Below are 26,081 nucleotides of genomic sequence, written 5' to 3'. Positions count from 1 at the left end.
GGGGACGGAGCGGGTGGGTGCAAGAAAGCCTTCCAGGCGAACAGCCTGGGTCCGGCCTGCTAAAAAAGAGGTAAGCCAAGTCAAGGCAAATCCCCGTAGGCCGGTGCCCCTGACACGGTTGAGAAGGATGGAGTGGTCGACCGTGTCAAAGGCGGCGGAAAGGTCGAGAAGGACTAAGGCCTGGGGGGAATTGGTGTCAGCACTACGTCTGAGCTCATCAATCACTGAGAGGACAACAGATTCCGTAGAATGTGCAGGCCGGAATCCGGCCTGGTGATCCGCCAGAAGGTGATGGGCCTCAATGTAGGTGGAGAGTGAGGAGGTGATATGGCTCTCCAGGATCTTGCCCAGGAGAGGGAGGAGCGAAATGGGTCTAAAGTTGGAGGGAACAGTAGGATCGGCACCGGTTTTTTTATGATAGGGATTACCGTAGCTGCTTTAAAAGCATCAGCTACAAATCCTGAGATGATAGAGGTGTTAAGCAGGGTAATAGGGGGAGCTGGACAGTGAGAGAAGATCACCCTTAGGATGTGTGCCGGACAAACGTCAGCGGGCGAGCCAGTTTTAACTTTTCCCAGGAGAGTACGGAAAGCCTCTTCTGAAATCAAAGGGAATTGTTCAAGAGAGGAAAGGGGCGGCGGTAGAGAAGGGCAAGAGAACAGAGGAGGTGCCATGGGGATGTTCTGCTTTATTGTGGCGATCTTTGCAATAAAAAAGTCATTGAGAGAGTTGCAAAGAAGTTGGGAAGGAATAGGTCTAGGTGCAACTCTATCGGAGGCAGCAAGCTTGTGGACGATCGCGAATATCTCCTTGGGTTTGTTAGCTGCCTGATGGATTTTCTGGGAAAAGTGTTCTAGCTTGGCGGTGAGTATGGCTTTTTTATAAGCCCTAAGTAGAATCAAATAAAGGATCTTGAGGTCAGGGCAGTATCTGCGACGCCACTGGCGCTCAGCCTGCCGAAGTGCCAACTTCTGGTTCTTTAGAGCATTAGAAAACCATCTGTTGGCATTGTGAGAGTTCTGACCCGTCTAAGAGGCGCAACATGGTTGCAGGCCTCTAAGAGCCAGTTATTAATAGTGGCTACCTGGCGATTGAGAGGCAAATATGACAAGGTAGGGGGGAGGAGGCTAAGGACTGGCCTAAGGCGGTCAGATCCACCCTATTCCAGTTGCGAGCAAAGATGTTTTTGGGGAGTGGGGGAGTGTTAATCTTTCCTAGAGGAATGGAAAAGGTAATCAGGAAGTGATCGGACCAGACACAGGGGGATATTGTAAGCAAGGAGATTAACAGATTGGTAGACCAGACTTGGTCAAGGGTGTGCCCCTGAACGTGGGTAGGGGAAAGAATGTGAGGGGTGAAGTTAAGGCAATGAAGGGTATCAGAGAAATCTTTAGACATGGTGTCTTCGCATAGGTCGCCCGGCCAGAAGTTGAAATCACCCAATAGGAGGACCGTGGAGTTGTTAACCACCAAAGTAGCCAGCAAGTCCTGTAGGGCTGGAATGAAATGAGGCATAGATTGAGGAGGGCGGTAAAGGAGTACAACAGTGAGTGGAATGACAAGGTTCGTAGAACGTGCAACCATAAAGTCGATAGAGGGAATGGGAGCGTGAGAAAGGGGCTGGAATTGGAGATTAGAGCGTACTAACATGGCCACTCTGCCGCCGGTCTTCCCCTCAGGGCGGTCGGCGCGGAGGATGTAGTAGGGATCCGGGAGGGAAGTAAGGATATCGGGAAGGGAGGCGGCAGTGTACCAAGTTTCTGTGAGAAACAGGATCTCAGGTTTGGTGGTATCAAGAAAATCAAGGAGCTCTAGTTGGTGCTTAACCGCGGAACGAGTGTTAAGGAGAGAAACTGAAGCCGTGGGAGGGAGGCTATCAGGGTGCTTAGGGCGGGAAAGAGGAGGGGCAGGACGTGATGCCTCCTTGCGTGGGCTAAGGTACGGGCATGAGAGATTAGCACAACCAGGCTGGACGATATCAAGGGAATTAATCCGGACCAAAATGGAAGGACTGATAGGCCAGTCATCATGATATGCCAGAAGCTGCTCAGGTGAGTAGGTAAGGAGGCAGTCAGGGTGGGGGGTCCGGGACCCGGCCTGGCGCAGACGGGCGCAGGCGGGCTTGCCTTTGGCGCGCCTTCGGCACGCCGCCGGCGCGTCCGTTGCGCGGCCAGGAGAGACACATTGATAAATAGAGGAAGGAAGGGGCGTGACCTAACGGCAATTGGCGTGGCCTGGCCTCAGGGCTTTCCCCAGAATGGCGGCAATCCTTGTGCGACCCGCAGCAGCGCCTGGATCGGCTGCGTGGGAGAAGGTATCCAGCAAAGGGTAAGGTCACCACAGAATTAAAAAAAAACAATATACACTTTTAAAACAAACAGCACTCCCGGCTTCCGCCTCAGGAGTCAATCACCATCTGTGAACCAAAGAAAATATATTTCTCTTGAACCTAAGGACAACCAACACTTAACAACAGGACAACGTTGATGTCCCCTCTAAATTATGAATGTCTTGAGAATTCTCATTGGCACGTATGGCCAGAGCAAAATACCTGTCAGATGAACATGCCAGCACTCACTAGTGCGAACAAAGCGATACCAAAGGGGATGATGGATTTAGGCCCAGATCTCTGTACTGGGGTGAATGTATGACAATGTTCTGCATTCTGTCCATCAACTGTTGTTTTTGCATTGTCACCCCGAGTGGGACGTGTATGCTAGGACTTGATTCCAGTGCTCTCCATGCCACTGGAATCAAGCTATCCTGGCTGAAGAGGGGTGAAACCCCGAAACCGGTCTTAGGATGCTTGTTTCCGGTCCAGGGAGGACCTGGCTTGGCAGTTCAGGCTGGACTGTTCCCATGAGGCACAGGGTCGAGACTGATTTGCATATGGCTGGGTTCAAACTGGAATGGCATGGTGAGCAAAAAAACGATGGATTTAGGCCCAGATCTCTGTACTGGGGTGAATGTATGACATTGTTCTGCATTCTGTCCATCAACTGTTGTTTTAGCACTCACTAGTGGGCTGATACCAACTGTGCTTCACTGATCAATCATATGAAATCAAGTACTGTGAAATATATTGTAGCCTCAGTATTACCATCATAACTGCTTGCCTTGGATTTTGTGGACTGCTGGCCAATGCAGTACATATATGTGAACTCGTACTTAAAACGTTCCTCTGTAAGCTCTAAACCGAGCAGCACTCTCAGGAGTTACTAGGCCTTTTGGAAGTATGAATTGTAGTATTTTACAATGACATTTCGGCGTGAAACACCAGAAGAACACAAGTAGGAATAGGCACGAAAACACCAATTTCAGCTTGTTATTCCCCAAACACATGTGATCCTAAATATTAGCCCACCCCGGAATTACCAGGTCCCTTGAAAATGTTATGGGGCACTCGTAATCGAGGCCATTGTCATGTGCTCTGCGTTTCTATTTTCTGGTCTTTAATGTGTTTTTCTTTATTAAGGGTGAGTCAATGGGCTACCAAATACACCTGTGCGTGGATTTAGCACTATCACGAAACCCTGCTCTATCCCAGAGCGCTGACTTTGCACTTTAACATCGGCCTTGTCTGACTTTTCATGTCCTTGAGAACGTTAGCAGCTGCATTAGCGCCATGAATGGCATTTCAATACGTGTGACACATCATCATTTTTAAAAGCCTTTTAGAGAGATTTCTGTTTGCCATTAACGACAGGTCTCAATGAAAATGTCTCTCCCATTGATTTCTTATTGTAAACAATTCACAAGCATGTCCATCCTGCAGTCAGTCGAGGATTACAGGCGAATCCATATCAAGAGAGGCACAAATCTCAGCCCTCGGTTTTTAGGTCTCGCCTGACCCAGCGTTTGCGCTAATCTGACGAGACTTTTAGTAAGGGCTTCAAAAAATGCTACCATGGCTGGCCTACAGCTTGCGTGCATGTGCGAGGGCTCGCGCTTACGAGCAGAGGCGCCATATGGCTTTCCTCTCGCTCTCCGCGGCCGTGCGTCTTGCGAAATCGCGGCCAATGCTTGTTTTAGTGTGGCAGGTAAGCTTGCTTTAATACCATCGCCGTGAGTAGGCTGCAGAGTGGTTGCTTTTCATACACTGCCGGGGCTGTACTTGGTGGAAAGTATGCCGAGTGTTGGCCATGCGGCATGTTATGTATGAGAGGACAACATCCCCTACAATCCTGTCCCTACCAGTCATGTGTGTTTGCGATGGAACTACGGCTGGTATTATGGAGAGGGTGGAGGGGGAAGAACTATGAACTGCTGCATTCATTCTTTTAAACCACGCGTTTATTGCATTTCCAAGGACTGTTTCGATAACGAACTCTCCAAACAATCTTGCAAAACTATAAATCAAAAACTTGAAAATCCATACCCCTTTATTTTAGACTCTTCTGGTAGAAACAAGCCCCACCGCTTCCACCCCCTCGGCCCAAACTGGAGCAGATGCAGCTGCGTGCGCTGAGCACGCACCCTATCAGGACGCCGGACTACACTACTGGTGCGCTTCAGGACCTCGGGCCCCTCCTCGCCACATCTCAGCTGTTGCATTTAGCGCTGCTTCATTACCACTTCGTCTTGTTTTACTTACAGTATTAATCCCAAGCTAATTAATATGGAAATGGGCAGGGTTCTAGCCACAAGCAGGAGCGGTGACTAATTAAAATGCCAGATTCGTGGCAGCGAGACAGGAGTTGTGTTTGTGCGGGAGCTGCGGCTGTTTGTTGTTTAATATAAACTCATTAGCGCCCAGACAGGGCATGAGGGATAGGGTAGCAGACAGGCAGCAATATCGGTCGCCACTCTTCGCCCGCAGTACAACACCCCCACCCCTTTGGGGGCAGCACACGCACGCAGGAGTCCAGCACCCCCCTCCCCTCCAGCACCACCACTTTTCTGGACGGCATGCACAAACGGGAATCTTGCATCAACCACCACCTTTGGCAAAACTAAGCAGAAGATACCGACCCCTTCACTCCACACCCTACTCTTCTGGATGGCATCTACAAACTAGGATCTTCCACCCAGCGCCAACACGTTATGCAATGCCAAGCATAAGACGCTTCCACCTTCACTTTCCACACCCTTTTCTGGATGGCACGCCCAGACAAGGACCTTGTAATCACCTCCTTTGGCAAAACCAAGGACAGGACAGTGCTCCCTGAGACCCATCACATAACGCCCATGCACAGGGAACTGGGACTGCCCGATATGCACAGAGCAGATCCTTGGTCATGAAGCACACAAATCAATATCCACTTCCCTGTGCAAGGACATCTGACCTAACACGCCAGCACTCGACGCCTGCCCTGAATATTGTACACAAAGGCCGTGAATCAGACGCATTTTCTCTACTCTACTCTATCGGTGTCTGGTTTACATAAAAGTTTGGGACTTTCATTCTGGACAACAGGGTGGGATGTGAAGCACAGTTGTTCGCTTCCACACTACTGTTAGGACTCCAGAAATGGGAGAGGGCTGAAGACCTTTCTTCTTACCAACCCAGTCGCCACCTTTGGATTTAACGCACTTATGGCAGCTCTTCAAGGATACTACAAAAAACAAGCATTGGCATAGCCAATAGGTCTCGCTTTTGGGACCTTATAAGTATTTGGTTATGCAGCACAATATCCTTGGTGCAATAACATCAACTGTTGCATGGCTAAAAACTTATAAGGTCCCAAAAGCGAGACCTATTGGCTATGCCAATGCTTGTTATTTTAGCATTCAGTTCAAGTGAATTAACACTACACCTTCCAGGATGGAATGGGTAGGAGTTGGACATGGCGTCCCTGTGACATGGCGTCATCTCTTAGCTATACACAACAAACAATTACCCTACAGCTAAAGGTGGGGCAGGGCTCACCATGTCATCTTTGGAGGAAAACGTGTTACAAGGAAAAAGAGACATTTCCATTTCCTACAGAAAGTGTCATGCAACCTTTACTATATGCCCATCGTTCCACCAGCCTCCAAGAGGCAAAGTTTTAACTTGTTATGTTATGGTGTTTGTATAGTGTCGCCTTTGGCTAACACTTGGCCTCCTCATACTTTGGCATGCGAGCTTTGGTCAGTGACTCAGTTTTCCCACAAGATGTTTTCCACATGGAGAGGACTTTCCTTTCCTTATCTCAAGTTGGTGTAGATGAAATTCTTTGGCTGGTGTCTTTTGTCCCCCTTGAACTATCCGGCTGGGTGGATCTTGCCTCTTTTCGACCTCGCGCCTGTAAATGTTGAATGTGTTTCAGCCCAGTGGTTCAAACTGGGGATTTAGGTGTAGCAGCCTTCCACCTAAACTGTGTCAGCTAGAGTTTGCCTGGTGCTCGTTGGGTATATGTTGACCTTTTACAAGAGCTAGTTGTGGCAAGAAGAAGATGCCTCACTATGGTGGTTAATTCAACTGTTCTAGACTGGTGGGCCTAGTCAGTGCATAGGTGACAGTATTCAAGTTACCTTCCGTCTCTACACTGTACCTCTCCTCTTTGATATGGATAGCCCCAGTGCTTAATTTGAGCTGGGGTTTCTGGTGCTCGACACTTAAATATCAACACCGGCCTTTATGACCGTCGGCAAAATTGAGGAGCGGTTCATCTAATTTAGAGATGAGCACGGCAACAGTTGTTTATTAATTCAATATACATTAAAAATACCTAACACTGGCCACCCAAGCCATTATTATAGCTTTGGAGGCCTCAGTCTGAATTGTCACACTTGTAGTAGTGTGATGGTTAGTAGCTGTGTTTGTGGGGTCATCAGCAGCGCTGTAAGGGGCAATGGGTGGTACAAGCTCCAGTGGCCTCTTGACGAGAGCCCTGGCACTTGTTTTTTGTTTTACAAATTAAGCACTGTCATAGCCCCATAGAAGGGCATGCCACTAACCAGCCATGGACAAGTATGGAGTCGAGGATCCAAAGACCACCTTAAATTTAGCTTTGGCATAGCTTAATTGCACATGTTCACTAGGCCTGCCAACTCACATGGTGCCACACACGATAACGGCTCCTTTCACACTGCCACCTGGCGAGGAGCTGCTATCGCAGTGTGGCAGGAAAAAAGAGCTACAAACCATTGCAAAGAGTGGATTTCCAGCTTGTCTTTCGATGCCTTGCCGAGCCGATGTCCATTTAGGGGTTTGAAAACACCCTTGGACATCGTCACCGGAATCAGAAAGCTTTTTTTCTTTTTTGAAGGGGGGGTTTGGTGGGTGGAGGGGGAAAAAGTGCCTCTTAGGTACTTCTCTGCTCGAGGCCTCGCCCCCTCCATGCTCCACCCCCTCCTCATACAGTGAATTTAATTTTCTAGTTGGCAGGTCTTGTACACTGGGCAGAATGCACGTCATTTAAAGTTCATCTTAGATCTCACTAAGTGTGACCATTCATAACTGAAATTTAAAGACATTATTCTGGCAGATGACAGACTCCATCCCACATCTACCATCATTTTAGGGGTCTTGGCCAGACCACATATCCAGATATGGTGAAAGTCTGGCCTTTTATTAAGAATCTCAGACAAAAGGGCACCTTTGCGTTCTCAGCAGATGCAATATACCTCGCTTCCTGTTGAGTCAGGAGGAAGTAAAGCACCTGGGGTCCAAAGACATATTTTCCAACTATTCTAAGGCCCCAACTCAAAATCCCACTCAAAGCACCACAATGAAATTGCAAACTACATCCTTGAAATCAAAGATATTGAAAAAAAACAATGGGGCATCAAGATTTCAAGGACTGTCCATTTCTTTTGAAGGCATTATGCTCCCTTCAAAGAAAGGTGTAGTAATTTTATGTCTCATAGAAGTTGCGTGTCGCTTTTGAAGGAAGCCCTACCACGTGAAAGCAAATAATCAAGGCCAGATTGCCCAGTATGTCAAATGAGTAGGGCTTGCATGGTACCAGAATCCCAGAACCAATTAGCTACAAAACATGACTGGAGCTAGGTAGCTTCAACCTTAGCACCAGCTATTAATCACTACACCTGATAAAAAAAGTTTCTTCTCCAATGCTTAGTTAAGGCACCTGACCAGTTTAACTTTACCCTTTGCTCTTGGAATATGGGAGGCCTAGTGAGGGTCCTAGAAGAATGATCTTTCTAATTTCCTCGTTTTTTTGTTGTTGCAGATTTATGTAGTGCAAACTCCACCCGTAGGTACTGGAACGCTTTACATGAGTACCAGTTACATTACACAAGTGCACATTCTTTTCTTCATTTTTGACACAGCGAGATTGAGTGATTTACCCAGAGTCACAGGATGTTTAGCTGACCCCGAAACTCGAACCTGATTCCCCAGTTCCAAAGTCGGCATCTTTGGCCGTCACGCCACATCCAGGTCAATAACTGAATACCCCCTCGCTGCTTTTTGCGAACAGTGCTTACTATCCCCAAAGTCTGCAGCTAAGGGCAGACCACAAGGAGATCTTGCTACTTCTGTAGAGTCCCACTTGCAGCTGTACATAGCAAGGGTGTCAATAGAAGAGGTCCCTACTATTATTTTAATGTTCAACACTGAGGAATAGGGAAGCCTATATAGTAATTCTACCAATGTTATACATTAATCTGTATTAGAAGTGCAAGCAACAACTATTAAAATAAGTATGTAGAAACATATTATAAACAGACCAGAGAGTACAACAAATGTCCATGGATTATTTCTGGAAATCTCAATCATATCTTGTGTAGAGGCTTTCCAGGTGTATCACTGGCAATATAGGATTTGAGCGCATTACAATGAATTCAGCACCAGTGCAGAGGAAAGACCGCCTTAGAAAAGACTGTCTTAGTTAGTTTCTTTTATACCATGGGGACCTTAGTTTTTAGACCAGAGGCCGACTTCAGACTCTCGGATTCCCTTTACTCACATTTATCTTCAGGGGAAGAAGGTATGAGATTACGCACTCGCATCACCAGTTATTTCAGTTCATTCAAGACTTTCTAACACTGCACCATACAAAAAGGCGAACATTTGACTCAACAACTCATACTTTAAAAAAAACTGCATCATCTGCCTTGAACAGCAATCGGTGATTTGCCCTGGGGATGGATTTGAGCAGATGAAATGTACCAGAAATTCTACAAGAACATACTTAAGGCTTTCTGACTATTTGAACTCAAGAGAAACCTCAACATGTCTTTTGGGCTTGGATAAGTCATCCAATGTTAGAGGGCAGGACCATGGGAACTAGTCATTTCCTCATTATTATAGAAACTACTAGCGAAGGCTGTATTCCATCAGCTTTCTGAATTGGTCGAAGGCAGTCGACTTTTACATCCAGATCAGATGGGATATCAGCCAAGACATAGCACAGACCTAATGATTGTGTTCTTTTTTTAATGAAACTTTTTATTAGCATTTCCGTTACAGTAATATGATATATATTCAATCAGTAGGAACATAAAGTGATAAAATTATGTGTAAATCCAACATACGTATTGTCCCCGGGGCAAACAGGGCTGCAGTGAACCTCCAACAAAGCCCCTCTTAAACAAAGCTCATTGTGACCCAGTAGTATTGGAACCGAGGTCTCTAACTGTCATTACACTGTGCTCATTTTGACCAAATAAGGTGGTATTTTGCAGGACAACCGCAGGCATTGTAAACGTCTTCCTCCACCAGGGCACATCTGCCCATGCCTCCTTGCTATTCAATGACGGCCAGAGGGTAACGTCCCGCCAATTCCACGCAATGTCACGTTCGGAGATCAGGTACCCCAATCTAACCAGTATTTTTGCACGACAGCCGCCCTCCAACTGACCATGATCCCCAGCATGGCCACACTAGCTTCTCTTTTCGTATCCCAGTACTCCCTTCAAATATGTATGTATTCTAGTCCAGTAGGCAGCAATTATTGTGCAGCCCCATACAGCATGCAAAGATATGCCCTCCTTACGACTGCAACCCTGCCCATCAGCCACAGTCTGAAGGGATAAAAATACACGCAGTGTACATGCTTAAATTGTATGAGTCTGAGTCTAGCAGATATTGCCAGTATTCTATGGGACATTTTTGCTTCTGTCCAGTCCCATAGTGGTAAACACCCAAGTGGTCTTCCCATTTGTCTCTGAGGCGCTAGAATTGATCAGGGGAATTTGCGATTAGGGACCTGTAAATCTGTGATATTCTCTTCCCCCCAATTTATAATAGTGATTTTCACCTTAAGGAACTGAAACTCAGGTAATGCTCCTAGCTCAGCTTTGTGTGTTTCTAGGGCATGTTTGGGATGTAACTACCAGGAGTGCGAAGTCAGCTGCTAATTGGTCAAAGGACTTCATGTGATTAGTATCCCACACGTCTCCAATGGTGGAGATACTTACAAAGTCCCAGGCTTGAAATCCCTGAAGCCTGGCAGCTTTTTTAATGAGTGTGACCTGCCAAAGGGATTTCATTGCTGTCACCCTTCCCTGCCATCCTATATGTCTGACTGTTGCTTTCCAGCTGTCTATTGGGATTCTGTTAATCATGGGTAGTGTGTGTGGGACCTGCATGCCTTACAGTAAGGAATACACGTTGTATGGTTTCAATATAAATAGCTCCAAGTGCACCACCATATGCCCCTGTCACTGAAGATCCAGTTATTCAATGGAAGTAGCTGAGATGCCATATAGTAAAGTTGGAGATTGGGTATCCCTACATGGCCTGTGTATATTTAGTCAAAGAAACCAGCTAGGTAACATTAACTTGTGTTAATTAGTGGTGCAGTGACTGGGAAAATTGCTGATGAAACGTGTGCAGGTAGTTTTGGATCGTGTATCAGATAAGTGGAAGAGCCGCCATTTTGAAGAAGGCCCCTCGCCCCATAATGGTGAGTGGGCACTTGACCCAATTGCTGAGGTCTCTTTGTATTTTGTCTTGTTGCTGGGCAATATTTAGGCTTCAGTTTAATCCAGGGTCACTCTTGATCATTGTGCCTATGAGGTGGGTGTGGCCAATTTTAGTTTTAAAATGCACGTATTTTGTGGTGGGACTCCTATCAGTTGCATGTAAGTAGATTTTCTCAAGTTTACCTGGAGACCCGAAGTATTGCCATAAACTCGGAACATAGAAAAAATTCTTGGTGGTTTCGGAGCATGGTGTAAAGAGGTCATCCGAGTACAGAGGGAATAGATATCCTCAAGACCCCCATGCATCAGAATCCACAGAAACTGGCATCCCTCTTGATCCACTCTACGAGCGGCTCCATTACCAGAGCAAAAAAGAGAGGGGAAAGTGGGCACCCCTGGCATGTGCCAAGGCGAATCTGGAAAGGATCCGAAAGAACACCGTTGAAGAGAACTTGGACTCATGGGGAGGAGGATTATGTCTGCTCTTGATGACTTAGGTCATTATACCGACACAAATATTCTAGTGGCCCTCATTTATGCAGATCCTTAGGAGGCTTCTGACATTGAAAGTCGTGATACTATTTTGTGAAGGTTCTCCGACTTAGGGATAAAAGACCTTGCCCTTTGCTGGCTTACAGATTTTCTATTTAACAGATACTGTAAAATCTCACTCACCGTTTAAATGAATTAGCAGACCGTGCACTGGAGGTGTTCCCGCAGGTTTGAGTTTGTCACCATTATTGTTCAGTCTTTATGTGATCTCATTAGCCTATCTCAATCACTGGGTTTTTTACTTTTTCTGTACGAGGAGGATACCCAAATCATTATCAATGAGTGGTGGCTCAAATACATGACTGCGTGTCCACGGTTCAACTTTGGATGAGTACAAATCACTAAAAACGTAATGGTGACAAGAAGGAAATCCTTTGTCCTACTAAACCGTCTGTGTTCTAGGCATTAACATTTTGGCCTACTTTGGCCACTACACCCACTCCAGAGAAGACTGTGAAAGATCTATGTGTATAGACTGATTATGCTCTCAGTTTGTCCAACCAGATTTCTTCAGTTGGAAATCATGTTTTTTCCACCTGCATATTCTAAAACGTGTTCTCTAGCATTTTCCATTCCTTTTCAAGGTTAGAATTCTTAATGCCTTTGTCTCTGCGTTCTGGGGCTATTGCAACTAAGCTTTTCCTGATGTACTAGCATTTTTGATTCAGAAATTAATCCGGAAACCTCATAAAACGGGCAAATTCCCTTTGTCGAGGAAGCCACATGTCACCAGCCATAGCGCCTACGCATTGATTACCTGTTAAAGAGTGGATATATTTCAAACCTATGCACTTTGTGCACAAAGAGATTTTTACTCCTTTACGTATTTTTTAATTGCAGCAACCTTAAAATATAACTTCATGCCCTTGTACATGTGGCAAAAAGCTAATCTGCAGAAATTTTTAAAATTGCTGAAGAAGTGGTGGTTTCCTGCCCCTTGACTGGAGCTTCTCTCCTTGTAGCTGCTCTTCTTAATCTTCTCATTTGGCTATGTTGAGTAGTTTGGATTTCTAGCACCAAGGTACCCTAATTCTGGGGGTATGGTATGCTTTATAACTACCTAAATCAAAGCAGATTAATTGAAGGACCACCTATCAACTCTAGCCAACCTACAGTAAACATGGGGCCATTGCGGATCCTGTGCTAATGGTCAAAAATTGATGCTTCTCATAAATACTGGAAACCCCCAAAAAGCGATAAAGAGGGAAGTCAAGGCACTAAAAAATGGCAGTGATAAACCCCAGGAAGTTGAGCTGCCCTTCCATTGGAGAATATTTAAAAAAATAGCTGGCTGGAAGATCTGGAACACACTGAAAAATAATAGAAACAGGTGTTCCCCATTTGCAATATAAATTATTAAACAAGCATTTGGTTCCATGTGAATAAATTAGACAATGAGGTCCTGGAACCAAGAAAGAATAACGTTTGACCCAACACTAGGTTTGACCCAGCACTTGGTTTGACCCAGCACTTGGTTTAGTCACGTTTGATGTCTCTATATTGACTGATTTTATAACATCTGTTGCTGCTGAGGAGTTGGCTCAAGAATGTATCATTAATTGTACAATGTAGGATATGAAAAAATAATAGTTTCAGTCTGGTAAGATGGAGCCCCGGGCTCATACAGCCTAGTCAGAGACCACACATTACGGTTGTTTTCAGCTTGCGTGATGGTTCCTGGGATATATGAATCATGGGGGCCTGAGAGGTTCTATTTTGCACCCACTACACACGAAAGTTGATCCCGCTGAACCCCCCATTTTTCAGCTTCTGCCCTTCACTGACTTAGAGACTTAATACTAAGACAAAGTATTAAAGAGCATGAAAACTAGGGTCAAGGAGCTTACTCCATGGTGTCCACTTGGCTTGTGACCACTCAGTTTTCGTACAGTGCTCATCCACTTCGACATTGCCTTGTTTACATGCTTTTGATAACGTTGACAGTGGCGTGCTTTGGTACAAGTGGGCCCAGAGGGATATTCCTGGTTCTCATCTGGGGCTGTCCAGAAATGGTACAGTAAAGCATGAGTCAGGGTTAAATTCGAAGATAAACCATTCCTATTGCCCAAAATATACTCTATCTGACCATTAAAGTTAAGATGAGCCCTCACAGCCTTGCTATTCATTCTATACATGGCAGACGCCAAGGAAGCAACCTTTCCTCCAAAATTGGGCAGTGAATTCTTGCAATGTTTACAAAAAGCAGATCAAACTGTTTTGTTAGATAAACATGTATTGGTCCATAGTGCTTACTTGAAAGTTTCAAAATCTATCGCAAAATAAATTGCTTGTCCCTAACTATTGTTACAACAAAAATCTTAGTCCTTGGATGCTACCTGAAGCAGGTCGTAGTCTGTCCAGTTGAAAACAAACCCACGGAACAGGTACAGCGTGACAAATGTCTAGGAGTATGGTTCAGCGTCAGGGAGGCATTGCCTGGTTTTGAGGATAAACAAATTCAAATCTTTGATTAATGCCTTCTGCTGTCTACGTAAGAAGATCGACGATCCAAGTTTGGGGCACTATTAGAGATGATTCGGTCCAAAGTGATCCCGACAACTTGCTAAGGAGTAAAATGTTTCCAAATAAATATATCATTTGGCTTCACTGAGCCCAATGCATATTTACCGAGCAAGAAGAAGCTCAAAACCCAGCTGGGATTACAGATCAGTTTTACTTCATGAAGATAAGCCTGATTTCGTAAAGCAAAGCATTCTCAGTGAGCTCCTGATACTGAGGCTTTTAACTATCAACAAGGCGGTGAGATCAACTGAGTGGAGTCTAGAGGGAGTCTGGTCTACTTTGGAAGCACAAGATGAGCAGAGATTGGAGATTGTGGGAGTATAGGCTTGAGCTGCAAATGCATATTGTTTGTGTATGCACCTACATATTGGAAATGTATATAAAGTGGTAATGTCTGTTGTTTATAAGGCCTGGAGCTTGTTCCTGAGCCAATGCAATTAACTTAATAATGAAAGCAGACAATCCCCAGCTGCATATTCATTACATTCATGTAGCAAGTTGAAACTATGGTGTTCTAAGAATGATTTAATAGGAGGTATTGGGATTTAGGGGTCTTGTTGCTTGGTCTTTTAGCACAGAGCACTCTTGTGAAGAATCATACAAACTGTATCGCTACATCATTATTCATTGACCTCTGAAGTGCAGAAAAGTGTACCTTCTCATACTTGGAAATGATCTCGGCTCTCTCTTGTGCTATTAAAGCTTCTATATCCTTCCTCATGTCAAAAACTGGAAAAGAAAAGAAAACAGTCAAGCAATCAATCTCCAGAAATAGGGAGAGAATATTCGATTAATTTTGGTCAATAATTCATTTCACATTCTTATAATTTAAAAATATTAATTCAATTATGCAAATAAAACATCAACAAAGAAGGTTTTGCACAGTACTTATCAAAGTAGTAGATTTTCTCAAAAAAATATTCCAATTAAAACATTTCCATTATCAGATTTATAACAAATAAAGAAACATTTGTTTGGGCGCCTGACTGCATGAATCGCGAATGACGTTAAAACATAGATCGCTATCAAATTCTACCAAGTAAGTCTACTAACGTAGGGGCTGATTTAGAGTTGAGCAGAGAGGGTACTCTGTTGCCATGGTGACAGCACACCCTCTCAGCCAAACTCAGTGTCCACCTGCCTGAGGTGGACAGACTAAGGATGTCGATGATGAAGCCTACTCCAGCTCCATCTGTAACATACTCATCTGACGAACCAACAGAGTATGGGCCGTAGGAGGTTAGCCATGTGACAGCCTGCCCAATTTAGAGTGGGTGAGCGGAAGGCTTTTTTTTTGGTGACCCTCACTGCCAGCCAGGGTCAGCCTGGCAGTGAGGGACAGTAAAAAAAAGTAACAATGACCCCCCCACACCACGGGTATGGAGACATGGAGCCAGATAGACCGTGACACCCCCAATCAGACCCTAGGGCATTTGAAGGTGATAGAACCCCACCAGGTCCAAATTCCGACATGCATGACTCAGATAATCTCCTACATCCCTGCTCATCTGACTGGGTCCCTGCGGACAAAGTAACCATGTATGCGGCTGAGAGACTACAGAAGTCTCTGGTATTAATATTAATATAATCAATGCCAATATTTCTAATGATACATTTGCACATAAAAACGAAATGGCATCACTATTATCAAATTCACCCGCCATGAACTCTTCATCAACCCGACTCAGAAATACATGGTCAGGCAGGCTCTGCCACCTAGGCTTGAGGTCACTGATTGACAGATCACAGGTGGGGTAGCATGTAGCCAGCTGACAAACGTGTGAACAGGAAACTCAGGTCAATCCCCCAGATAAGCGCAGCAACACCACAATGTTCCAGGTAGATTGGCCTCAATAAGGCACACATGGCCAGAGGGGTGCGTGCATTCCCAAAACACCATAAAGTCAGATGCCACATGAAGTTAGGAACACACAGCCAATCAGGACACAGCACACACAGTACATGCTGTCATCATGCGCTCATCATGCCGGACATGTTACCCTGTGGCCCCAGTAGTATCTACGCCTTATTTATGACTCCACAGACAAGGCCCACATTCTTTTAACAAAAAAGGGATCTACAGAAGTAATTTATGATACCCAAAGCAATGGGTGAACCATATTCATATGGATTGTACTTTGAGACAGTCTGAGACCCACTTCTGTAACTGTGCTCCAGGCCGAAGTGTTTAATGAAACCAACTGCTCCTGTTTTGCCAAACACCTCTTGTCTTTTGGTTTTTCAAGGTAAATTCATATTCGAGCAACATATTGGCAAGCCAGCAAGGAGAGATTGGTACCTCAGACCTGACTGCAGCTAAAGGAAAGGAACCCCGCTCAGACGGATTCACATTTGCGCAGCAAGGAGGGTGAGAAGACACAGCAATTCATTGGAAGTTCTGCTGAATCCGTGGGGCGGAGGTCTGTCCTGAAGCCGCCGTCAGTGGGTAAGAACCCAATAAAGCACACATGGCCAGAGGGGAAGGTGCATTTCCAAAACACCATAGAGTCAGATGACACATGAAGTTTGGAACACACAGCAAATCAGGATACATCACACACAGTATATTCAGTGCTCACACGCCGCTCATGCAGGTCTTCTGGACACGTTACCTACTGGTCCTCATTGTGTCCACACAAGGTCGAGGCCCACCTGCATTTGTTATCAGGGGCCTTACTTATGACTCTACAGACAAGGCCTGCATTCTTTTACCAAAAAAGGATCGCCAGAAGTACTTTATGATACCCAAAGAAATGTATAAAACCCTGTTCAGATTGATTGTACTTTGAGACAGTCCTCCGGCACACATTTGTAACTGTGCTCCCGACCAAAGTATTTAATTAAACCAACTGTTCCTGTTTTGACAAATGCCTCTTGTCTTTTGTTTTTTCAAGATAAATTCATATTCAAGCACCATTGGATAAAGAGGTTCGCAACCGCCTCAAGGCAGAATGCCCCCACCCATCCATGGCAGACAAAGTGTCCCTTACGCCGGAGATAGATCTGCGCATGGTGACCTTCCTCGCCAAGGATATGTATGATCCTAAAATGGGCATTGATTGGTCCTGGTGGTCCTGTCAGGACAAGCTTTTGGATGTGGTGGGCATCTTGATAAAAATATTAGACATGGCGGAAGACTCCAAGGCCTCCGGCTCTCATATACCACTCCCGAGGTCCAGGCAGGATGGGCACAGAGAGCAATAATTTACCTTGGCAACATTGCCCTATGTATGGAGCGCAGAATGTCTCCATTGATCGAAACTGACCCCAAACTAGGCAGTCTAGTCACCTCTGAAGCCAGTCCCGTGGCAGAAGGCGGCATATTTGGTGGGCCCTTTATAAAGGAGCTCAGCAAAGCCGGACTGGGAACCAAAACCGGCCCTGGCAAAGTGCTCGGCCGAACCCCTCCCTCCCTCGCGGGGGTTGGGGATGCTGCCGACCTCTTTGCCAGGGCCGGTTTTCGGCCGATTTTGTTACAGGGCCGTTTTTGCACCGTAGCTGCAAAAACGGCCCTGTAACAAAAACGGCCTTCAGGGACCCAAAACCGGCCCCCACCCGTGTGGCGCACCGGGGGATTGCCCGGTGCCCGCTACGGCCAGTCCGGCCCTGGAGCTCAGCAAATTCATTGAGTGTTCAACTCTCTGTGTGAGTGTAGTTGCCAATTCTCCCCAGGTCTTCACTGAGGCTGGCCGTGGAAGGGGGCAACAGCAGGCCTCTTTCGGGGATTCAGCCTCCAGATGAGGACACTACGAGGACCAGTCCAGGTTTGGGTGGTTCTGTCCCACCCATGGATACCCCAGACACCGAGGCTCCAGCAGATGACCTAGAAGTGGATACCAGCAGGGCTCTAACAGTGAATGTAATCCCTTTTTCTCATGTAAAGTTGAAAGGCAGGCTGGCACACTTAGATCACAACTGGAAATCCCTGACTTCCGATGCTTGGGTCTTACAGACCATTTGGGGGTTCTAGATAGAGTTTTAGAGCTTCCCCATCCAATCCAGGGCTCTTCCACCGCTTCACATTTCCATAGAAGACTCCGCCTCAGTCGAGTAAGAGGTTCAAGATCTCTTGTCCAAGGGGGCCATTGTCCAGACAAAGCCACATCCCCACAGCTTTCTCAGCAATCTGTTTGTGGTGGACAACGCGATGGCAGGAAGCGCCCAGTTATCAACCTCGACAATTCAATAAGTGGCTGATTTACCGCCACTTCAAAATGGAGGGTATTCGTCTCCACCAAGATCTTCTTCTGCCCAGTAAATGGTTGGCACATCTGATTCTAAAAGACGCATACCTTCCGGTCCAAATATTTCCACCTCACTGATGCTTTCTCTAATTTCAAATAGCACCACACCACCTACGAGTTCACAACGCTCGTTTTCAGTCTGTCCTCGGCTCTGTGGTGTTTAACCGAGATCTTTTGACTGGTCGTGGAGCACCTCAGGGCCAGAGGAGTTCGCCTGATCATCTATCTGGATGATATTCTGCTGATGAACTAGAACCCGACGACCCTGCGGATCCACCTTTAGTGGACGGTCTCAGGCGCGGCTGGCAAGACTCATGGGTGGGGGGGGCGGGCGCGGGGGTTCGTGCAGGGAGAGGGGGTTGTGCGGGGAGAGGGGGTTGTGCGGGGAGAGGGGGTTGTGCGGGGAGGCGGGGGGGTCGCGCGGGGGGTCGCACAGGGAGGCGGGGGTTTGTGCGGGGAAGCGGGGGGTCGCGCAGGGAGGCAGGGGGTCGCGCAGGGTTAGCAGGTGGTCACAGGGGAGGGGGGGGTCATGGGGAGAAGGGAGGGTCCTGGGGGAGGGAGGAGGGGGTTATGGGGGAGGTCACACAGGGGAGTAATTAAAAATAATAATTTAAACTTACCTTGAGGCCGGTCCAGTGTTTTTTTTAGCTTCGGCTCCTGCTTTCCTGCCTTTGACAGGAACAGAAAGCAGGCAGCCAGGCTCCCTCCCCTATGCCAATCACAACTTGCATTGCAACCTGCATGGAGAAGGGCAGAGTGTGCATGACTGGTTTAGCCGGCCAAACAGTCATTGCGCACCCAGGTGTGGGCACACCACTCATCCCCTGCCCTGCTCAAAGAGCAGAGCAGCCCCGCCCACCAGCCCGCCCACAACACAAACATAAAATGGTAATAACTAAAAGTTATTACCATTTTATGTTCCTGCTTCTCATACTGCAAGAAAGCAGTGGGGCGACACTTCTACGCCATAGCTGAGGAACCGCCCCTGGATGGTCTTTCTCTTGCAGTTCCTGGGCTTTCTCATCAACGAGAAAAAGTTGGTTTTATCTCCAGCACAATCCATTGTGTTCCTGAGCTTCGTAGTGGACTCGATTCAAGCCAAACTGAGTCTTCCTTCCAGGAAGGTAGACAAGATCAGCCACAAATTAATTTGTACCCTAGCATAACCAGTCACATCTCTTTGACCGATTGCAAGGGTGGTCGGACTTCTCTCTTCCTCCCTATGAGCTATATTTCCCGGCCCCTTACATTACAGGGCCCTTCAATGGCTGAAGATTTCACACCTAAGGAAGGGTCTGATGTATTCAGAGTGTATTCCCTTGTCGGACGACACAGAGGTGGAGATTCAATGGTGGCTAGCCCACATAGTGGCATGGAATGGCCACGCCATGTTTGGGTCCCAACCAGACTTAGTAATCGAATCTGGTGCCAGCGGAGTGGGCTGGTGGGCAGGATGTGGAGAATTCTCCACAGGAGGAAAATGGTCAGAACAAGAGAGCTCTCTGCACAGCAATTGTTTAGAGCTAATGGCTGGCTCTTTCACAGTCAAATGTTGGGCAAAGGAACACATACAATGCAATGTCCTCCTCAAGATGGACAAGATAGAAGCAGTCCGGTACATCAACCATCTTGGGGGGACACGCTCCAAACCTCTATCAGATCTGGCCAGGAGCTTCTGGGAGTACTGCCTGGAGAACCAGATGTCAGTCACAACAGAATATCTTCCGGGCTCGGACATTCAGGTTGCGGACTGGCAGTGTCCATACCTGAGGGACCTCTTTGGAAACTGGATCTCTCCGTCTTTCTGGTGTTGAAGTCCCGATGGGGTCCCTTCTCAGTGTATCTCTTTGCATCCAGGCTAGACCATCAGATAGCCAAATACTTTAGCTGGAGGCCGGACCCCTCAGCTCAGGTAACATATGCATTCCAGCAAAGGTGGAAGACGGAAAGGGGTTATGCGTTTTCCCCCTTCTCGATGATAATGAGGCTGTCCACTGAAGTACAGTAACAGCAAGCGGAGATGGTAGTGTGGTTTCCAGTTCTGATGGAACATCCTTGGGATTCTCCAATCTATCTACCCCTGTTTCCAGTTCTCCTCTGGGGGTTCACTGCGGCTCATGGCGTGGCAGATTACCAGTGGCGATAGCATGTCCCAGGATTTTTGCTCCAAGCTGTAGACTTTCTCTCCATGGCATGGGCAGGTAACATGATTAAAAGATATCGATGAATGGGTTGGTGTCGGCAAAGACACCTGGATCCCGTGCGGACCACCATTTTCCATGTCCTGAATTTCCTATCCTCCTTAGCTTTGAATGGCATACCTTATAGAAAGATCAATACCTTCCGGTCAGCGATATACCGGGGCACCACCCGATCGATGGACATCCTGTGGGCGACCACCCATTGACCCAGAAACTCCTGAGAAGAGTATGGCTGTTCATCCCCCCAGAGACCCAATACTCGGTCCTTTGAGACGTGAATGTACTTCTTAATCCTTTCCTCTCTTGGCCAAGTAATAAATACCTCTCTTGGAAGCAATTGTCATTTAAATTAGCGTCTCTCATATGCCTGACTGTAAAATGTCTTAGCTTCTGTAATGGAAAGTTTCAATTCTATTAAGGAAAGTGAGGCAAGGATTATCCTCTCTCGGCGTCGTGGATCAACTATGCCACCTCCCCCACTGTGAGATGATGATTTGTAAGGAACGGAGGTAATCTCTTTACAATTTCATGTGATTTTGCCAATGACAGTAGAGTTTGTCTCTTTGCTATATCGTATTTGTGATTCATAATGATGTTATGTTATGTTATATTTAATTTGTACAGCGCACAAATACTCGAAAGTGTCCTGGCGCTCGCTTCAGAAAAAGAGAGAAAAATGCACACCCATCAAAAACTAAAAAAGCAGCATTTTTATTTTTTTCTTAAACAACAGAGGGTCCTGGGTAGCCTGAGGAGCCAAGGGCAGCAAGTTCCAGGCAAGGCCAGCTTTACGCACAAAGGAGTTCCCCCCAAGTCTTTGGCGATTAAACCTGGGGGTCTGAACCAGCAGCTGAGCAGACAAGCGCAGCTGTCTCCCTTGTGTGTAAAAGGCAAACCTCTTCCGCAAATAAATAGGGCCAAGGCCATAGAGGGCCCGATGGGCAATGGATAACATTTTGAATTTCAGACGAGATTCGACTAGGAGCCAATGCAAGGAACGCAGGTAAGTGCGAACACTAAACCTTGACCGCAGACCCAAAAGAAGCCTGGCCGCCGAGTTTTGGATGACTTGCAATTTCTTGACTAGAAAACCCGGGCTGCCAACCAGGAGGGCGTTGGCATAATCCAAACGGGATAAAATGAGGGCACGGACCACAGTTTATTTGGCACTACCTGGCGGAAGAGTAAGAAACTTCCTCAAGGTTTTCAGAGTGCAAAAGCAGGTACCAGCCAGCTTCTTCACCTGTGTCGAAAAATTCAGGTTTTCGTCGAACCAGACGGCAAGATTTTTTGCGGCGCCTTTACTTGTAGTTGGTCAAGGAAAATCGGGTGGCCAAAGCCTATCTCTGAAATCCAACGAGAAGGAGCCATACAAAAGTACTTCAGATTTTCCTTCATTGCATTTCAGCTGTGCATTCGCCAACCAATGAAAAACAGAAGACAAACAATGTTGCGCAGCCACAACCGAGTCATCCTCCCTGCTCCAAGAAAACAAGAGCTGAGTATCGTCAGCATATGCCATCACTTTAGCCCCCAATGACTTCGCAAGATAGACCAGCGGAGTCACATAGATGTTAAAAAGCAGGGGGCTAAGTGAGGACCCTTGCGGCACACCAGTAGTCACCTGCATGGAACGGAGGGAGCCAGACCTGCTGCGACCGTCCCTCCAAGAAAGACCTGATCCACTGCAGAGCTGATCCAGAAATACCTATTTCTGAAAGACGGTCAAGGAGCAAGGAGTGGGGCACGGTGTTGAAAGCCGCAGAGTGATCTAGCATCACCAAGGCTGCTTTCCCACCGGCATCCAAACATGCCTCCGTCACCTCTAGCAATGCTGACTCTGTGCTATATGAGGCACGGTCATGATCAGTTTCTGCTGTTATTCATGATTGTTAGATTATTCAGGATGCGTTCTTAATACTGTTCTCTTTCTACAGGAAATGATTTGGACAAGCAGGATTAATGGTTCCCTTCCGGCTAATCGTCACATGAAGAAAAACGATGAGAAGATACTAACATGGGACTATAATGGGGTCAAGATCACCCTGATAGGTTGGACTTTGATTTACTTTATCCCCAGTGTTCATGGGATTTGTAGTTTTACTGATGTTTTTACATGGCTGCTGTTAAGAAAGCGAAGGAAATATAAGCATAATCCTCGCCTCTGCATCCTTAAGAGAATTGAAAATTTCAGTTACGAAAGCTAGGAAATTTTATATTCGTCCTGCATTTCTCTCTGTCTTACAGGGAACACGTTGAGAATTTCAGATCACAAAGCAGGTAAAGCTGTGGGTAAGAACTGTAGACACTAGAACACTTTGCAAGTCATAAATGATGCAGAATATTTTGCTGGGTTGGGAGTTGATTCTAGTAGAGTTGTGGAAGAGTAGGTAGTTGTGCTCATGAGAATTATCTAGTTAACCAATTTTTGCAGGGATCATAGGGTAGGGATAAGATGCAACTAATATTATAGATTGGTACAATTCCATACTGCTGTGAATGGATGTTTGATGTATATTCTTAGAAGTTGTGCACACCAAGTGTGAAGGACATACATTCTTTGGTATTTGACTGGAAGGATATAAATTAAGAAGTGTTTTACCAATGAGAGACTTTGTGTTTTTCAAGTTCTGTGACAATTTGGTTTTAGGTTTGGGAATGGGACAGAGACCATGGGTGCTGGAAAGGAAGTTGAGTAAGGCATGGATGAGCGCATGGTCGCTCGATAGCAGGCAGAGTTAGATTCAGGTTGAAGTACCAGTATGTCTTAAGTATGCCTAGAGTGAGTACATGGAAGCTGTGCTCCAGATTAAGAGCATGAGGATAGACCAACATGGTGGTGAGCAGGTTTTACCAAGGATTGCTGAAAGTGAGATTCAAGTAATCTAGTATAAGCCTCTTGGATGCCTGCAGGCATCTGGACCGGTGGTAGATCAACCCAGTTGACAATATCTGTGGGCAAAGACTGTATTCATGGAAAAGGCATATTTGAAGAGTAGGTGTTCAAAAGAGGTGTTCAGGCTCTTTAAATGAGAATACGGAGGAATGAGCAGTGAAAAATTAGACAAAGGCTACTGCCAATTTAGACCATGCGGAATATGCATTAGTCCGGTAGGATGAAGGAGCCTATCTGGAGCCAAAGGCCTCATTAATCCAGGGTTCCTAGAGGGACTTGGAGGTTGGCTTGGGAAGCTCACAGCAATCATGGCGTCTGTGTTCTTGACACTTCCGGAGCAGCAGTTCAAGAGGATTTCTTTTATTCATAACATATATCATGGTTGGATAGAGGGGAGAGGGATGCAGGTGGATTTACAATTTATCTATGGGTTTTGGGTTATTTTCACAGCTGTTCTTTGCCTGACATTGACAGAACCTGGCATTGAAGAATGCAGCAATAGGTATGCATTACATGTCCGAACTTTAAGGTAGAAAGTAACAGAGAAGAGACGGGCTGTAGGTGGGGCAGTACCAGCTAGTGTAGGTTCAACCGACACTTTAAACACAAGGAGATGATGGACGGAGCTCCAAAACTTTTCGGGCACTCACCCCCCGTCACTTTACCATTGTGTTAAAATGTCATGGCCATTTACTCCATCTGACATTTCTCTGGGACAGGGCTGCTTTCTCCAAGGGGCATAGGAGCGTTGATCCCCTGACTGCGAGCTATTACCGACATCCATATATATATTATTTGTGCCACCACGGGGCTGCCTCGCCCAGCAGACTATAGGCGTACCTTTTTTTAGTAGTAGGTGTGGTTTATTGGCAACCAGCAGTTAGGGCTTTTTAACTGAGCTGTGCATGTCTGGGTGACTGGTATTTTTCTTATAGCTTGCCCGACATGTGTAGCTCAGGCTTCCCCAGTCATCGCTGTCAGAGAGGGGGGGAAGCAAATACACAAGCCCATCGTTCTCAGGTGGAGCACTGTGGTCACCTTTCCCAGCCAATCCTCGCACTGCTCTTATGCTGTTTACTTTTATAAACACCATGAGAGCAGTGCTTTCATTGGCTGAGATGCATGGTGTTTAGTTTCACTTTGCCTGCCCGGTATGTATTGCTTGCGGGTGTGCAAAGAGATCAACTGCTGAGGTAAGTTTATTTATAATGTTTATTTATTATTATTATTATTATTTTTATTATATCGCTTCTTGACGTATCTTATGTAATGTAAGTGTACCCATGCAAACCGCTCCAATACTTTTGGGCGAGTTTGGATTACATAAAAAACTGCAAAAATAAATAAATAAACCATGTTAAGGTAGCAGAAGCCGAAAGTACCCGATTAATGACCCACTAATTTCGAGGGTCACCAGCCGCCACTGCCCTGGTGGCAATAGCCACTGGATGCCTGTTTTTGAAGGTCGGTCACCACTGGCTCAGTCTTCAGCGCCACTGGTTTTAAAGCAGCAGTCAACACAGGCAACATACACCGGCCCAGTAAGATGCATACCTTGGGATGAGAAGCAGAGTTGGGCCCAGGCTGCGTGTTTGCCATGAGGACACAACGACCTGTGGATGGAGCGGGTGGGGCAGAAGGAATGTAGAGTTTGAACCCGGACAGGGTGAAAAGGGAGATGACTGTAAATCAGGACAATGTGCCCATGCTCGGAGAATGCGGTTTAAGATTTGGGTCGGAGTCAAGCGGTGCAAACAGAAGAAAAAATCACCTTGGAACAGGACAGGATAGATAAAAGGAACTGGACATTTTAATAAGAGAAGGATACATACAGAGGGTTCATCAATGAACTTATGGGTTGACGTGGAGGGTAGGAAAAGTGTGTCAGCACATTCCGCGCTGCTGCCCTTTGACCCTTTCATTTTAATTAGTATAGATGTAATCGCGTGCCTTGTGCCTCGACTCCCTGCTGCGCTGTGCTCCCATCAGATAGAACTTCCCCTGCACAGAGAGGCGCGTGCCCGGCCCAGGCGCAATTAACCGCAGGCCCTTAATTACCATATGCAATTGGAGCACAATTAAATGCAGAGCACAGAGCACTTGCCAGGCATTCTATGGTGACAGCAGCAATTAACCAAACCTGTTCCGGGGGACAGTGGCACACTTACAGAGAGTGCACTGAGAGAGTGTTAAAGCCCAGGCAGCCCTCGTCACTTTAGGTCATCATCCTACACATGTTTTCTCATTATTATGTATCCTGACATACTGTCGTGTCTCCGTCGTTTTTTGCTGTGTTTTGTTCTGCTCTTGAAAACGCAATAAAAATCTTAAGAAAAAAAAAATACAGTAAGCTCCCAATAAAAGTGAAAGTAAAGCACTATTTGTAATTACTGTTTCCATGAAACTTGTAGCCATTTTTAGGTCTTGCCTACGCAGCGCGCATGCGCTGCTTAGGAGAGAGACCTAATGCCATCGGCACAGCTTTGGGGGCAAAAACGTGCACGCGTTGCATTGCTTGCAATGGCAACGCGTGCACGTCTGGCGATTTCCTTGCGGGAGCTGGCGGTGCCATATGGTGGCGCCATACGGTCACATGCTCCCGCAAGGGAATCTCGCCGGCCCCATCCCCTGCGCGATTGCAAAAGTAAACAAGCATTGGCATAGCCAATAGGTCCCGCTTTTGGAACCTTATAAGTATGTTTACTTTTGCTATAATCGCGGCACGTAAAACGCGGGTGCCGCGATTATAGCAAAAGTAAAGAAATATATGTTTTTTTCTATTTCTTTACTTTTGCTATAATCGCGGCACCCGCGCTTTACGTGCCGCGATTATAGCAAAAGTAAATATAC

The 26,081-nt window shown here is 46.3% G+C and overlaps 1 protein-coding gene across 2 annotated transcripts in view; it reads right to left on the bottom strand.

Annotated features, from left to right (window-relative positions):
• LOC146860845 (uncharacterized) overlaps nucleotides 1-26,081 on the bottom strand; it is a 442,566-nt gene that overhangs the window by 95,342 nt on the left and 321,143 nt on the right. For both annotated transcript variants that reach the window (XM_085644807.1, XM_085644808.1), the window contains one exon: nucleotides 14,546-14,619. In XM_085644807.1, the coding sequence (XP_085500933.1) occupies nucleotides 14,546-14,611 (66 nt within the window). In that variant the 5' untranslated portion in view covers nucleotides 14,612-14,619. The remainder of the gene's footprint in view (nucleotides 1-14,545; nucleotides 14,620-26,081) is intronic.

This window comes from Triturus cristatus, chromosome 3_1, assembly GCF_964204655.1.
Source record: "Triturus cristatus chromosome 3_1, aTriCri1.1, whole genome shotgun sequence".
In the NCBI taxonomy this organism is placed as follows: domain Eukaryota; kingdom Metazoa; phylum Chordata; class Amphibia; order Caudata; family Salamandridae; genus Triturus; species Triturus cristatus.
The sequence above is the reverse complement of the archived record's forward strand: the minus strand, read 5'-3'. Positions and strand labels throughout refer to the sequence as shown.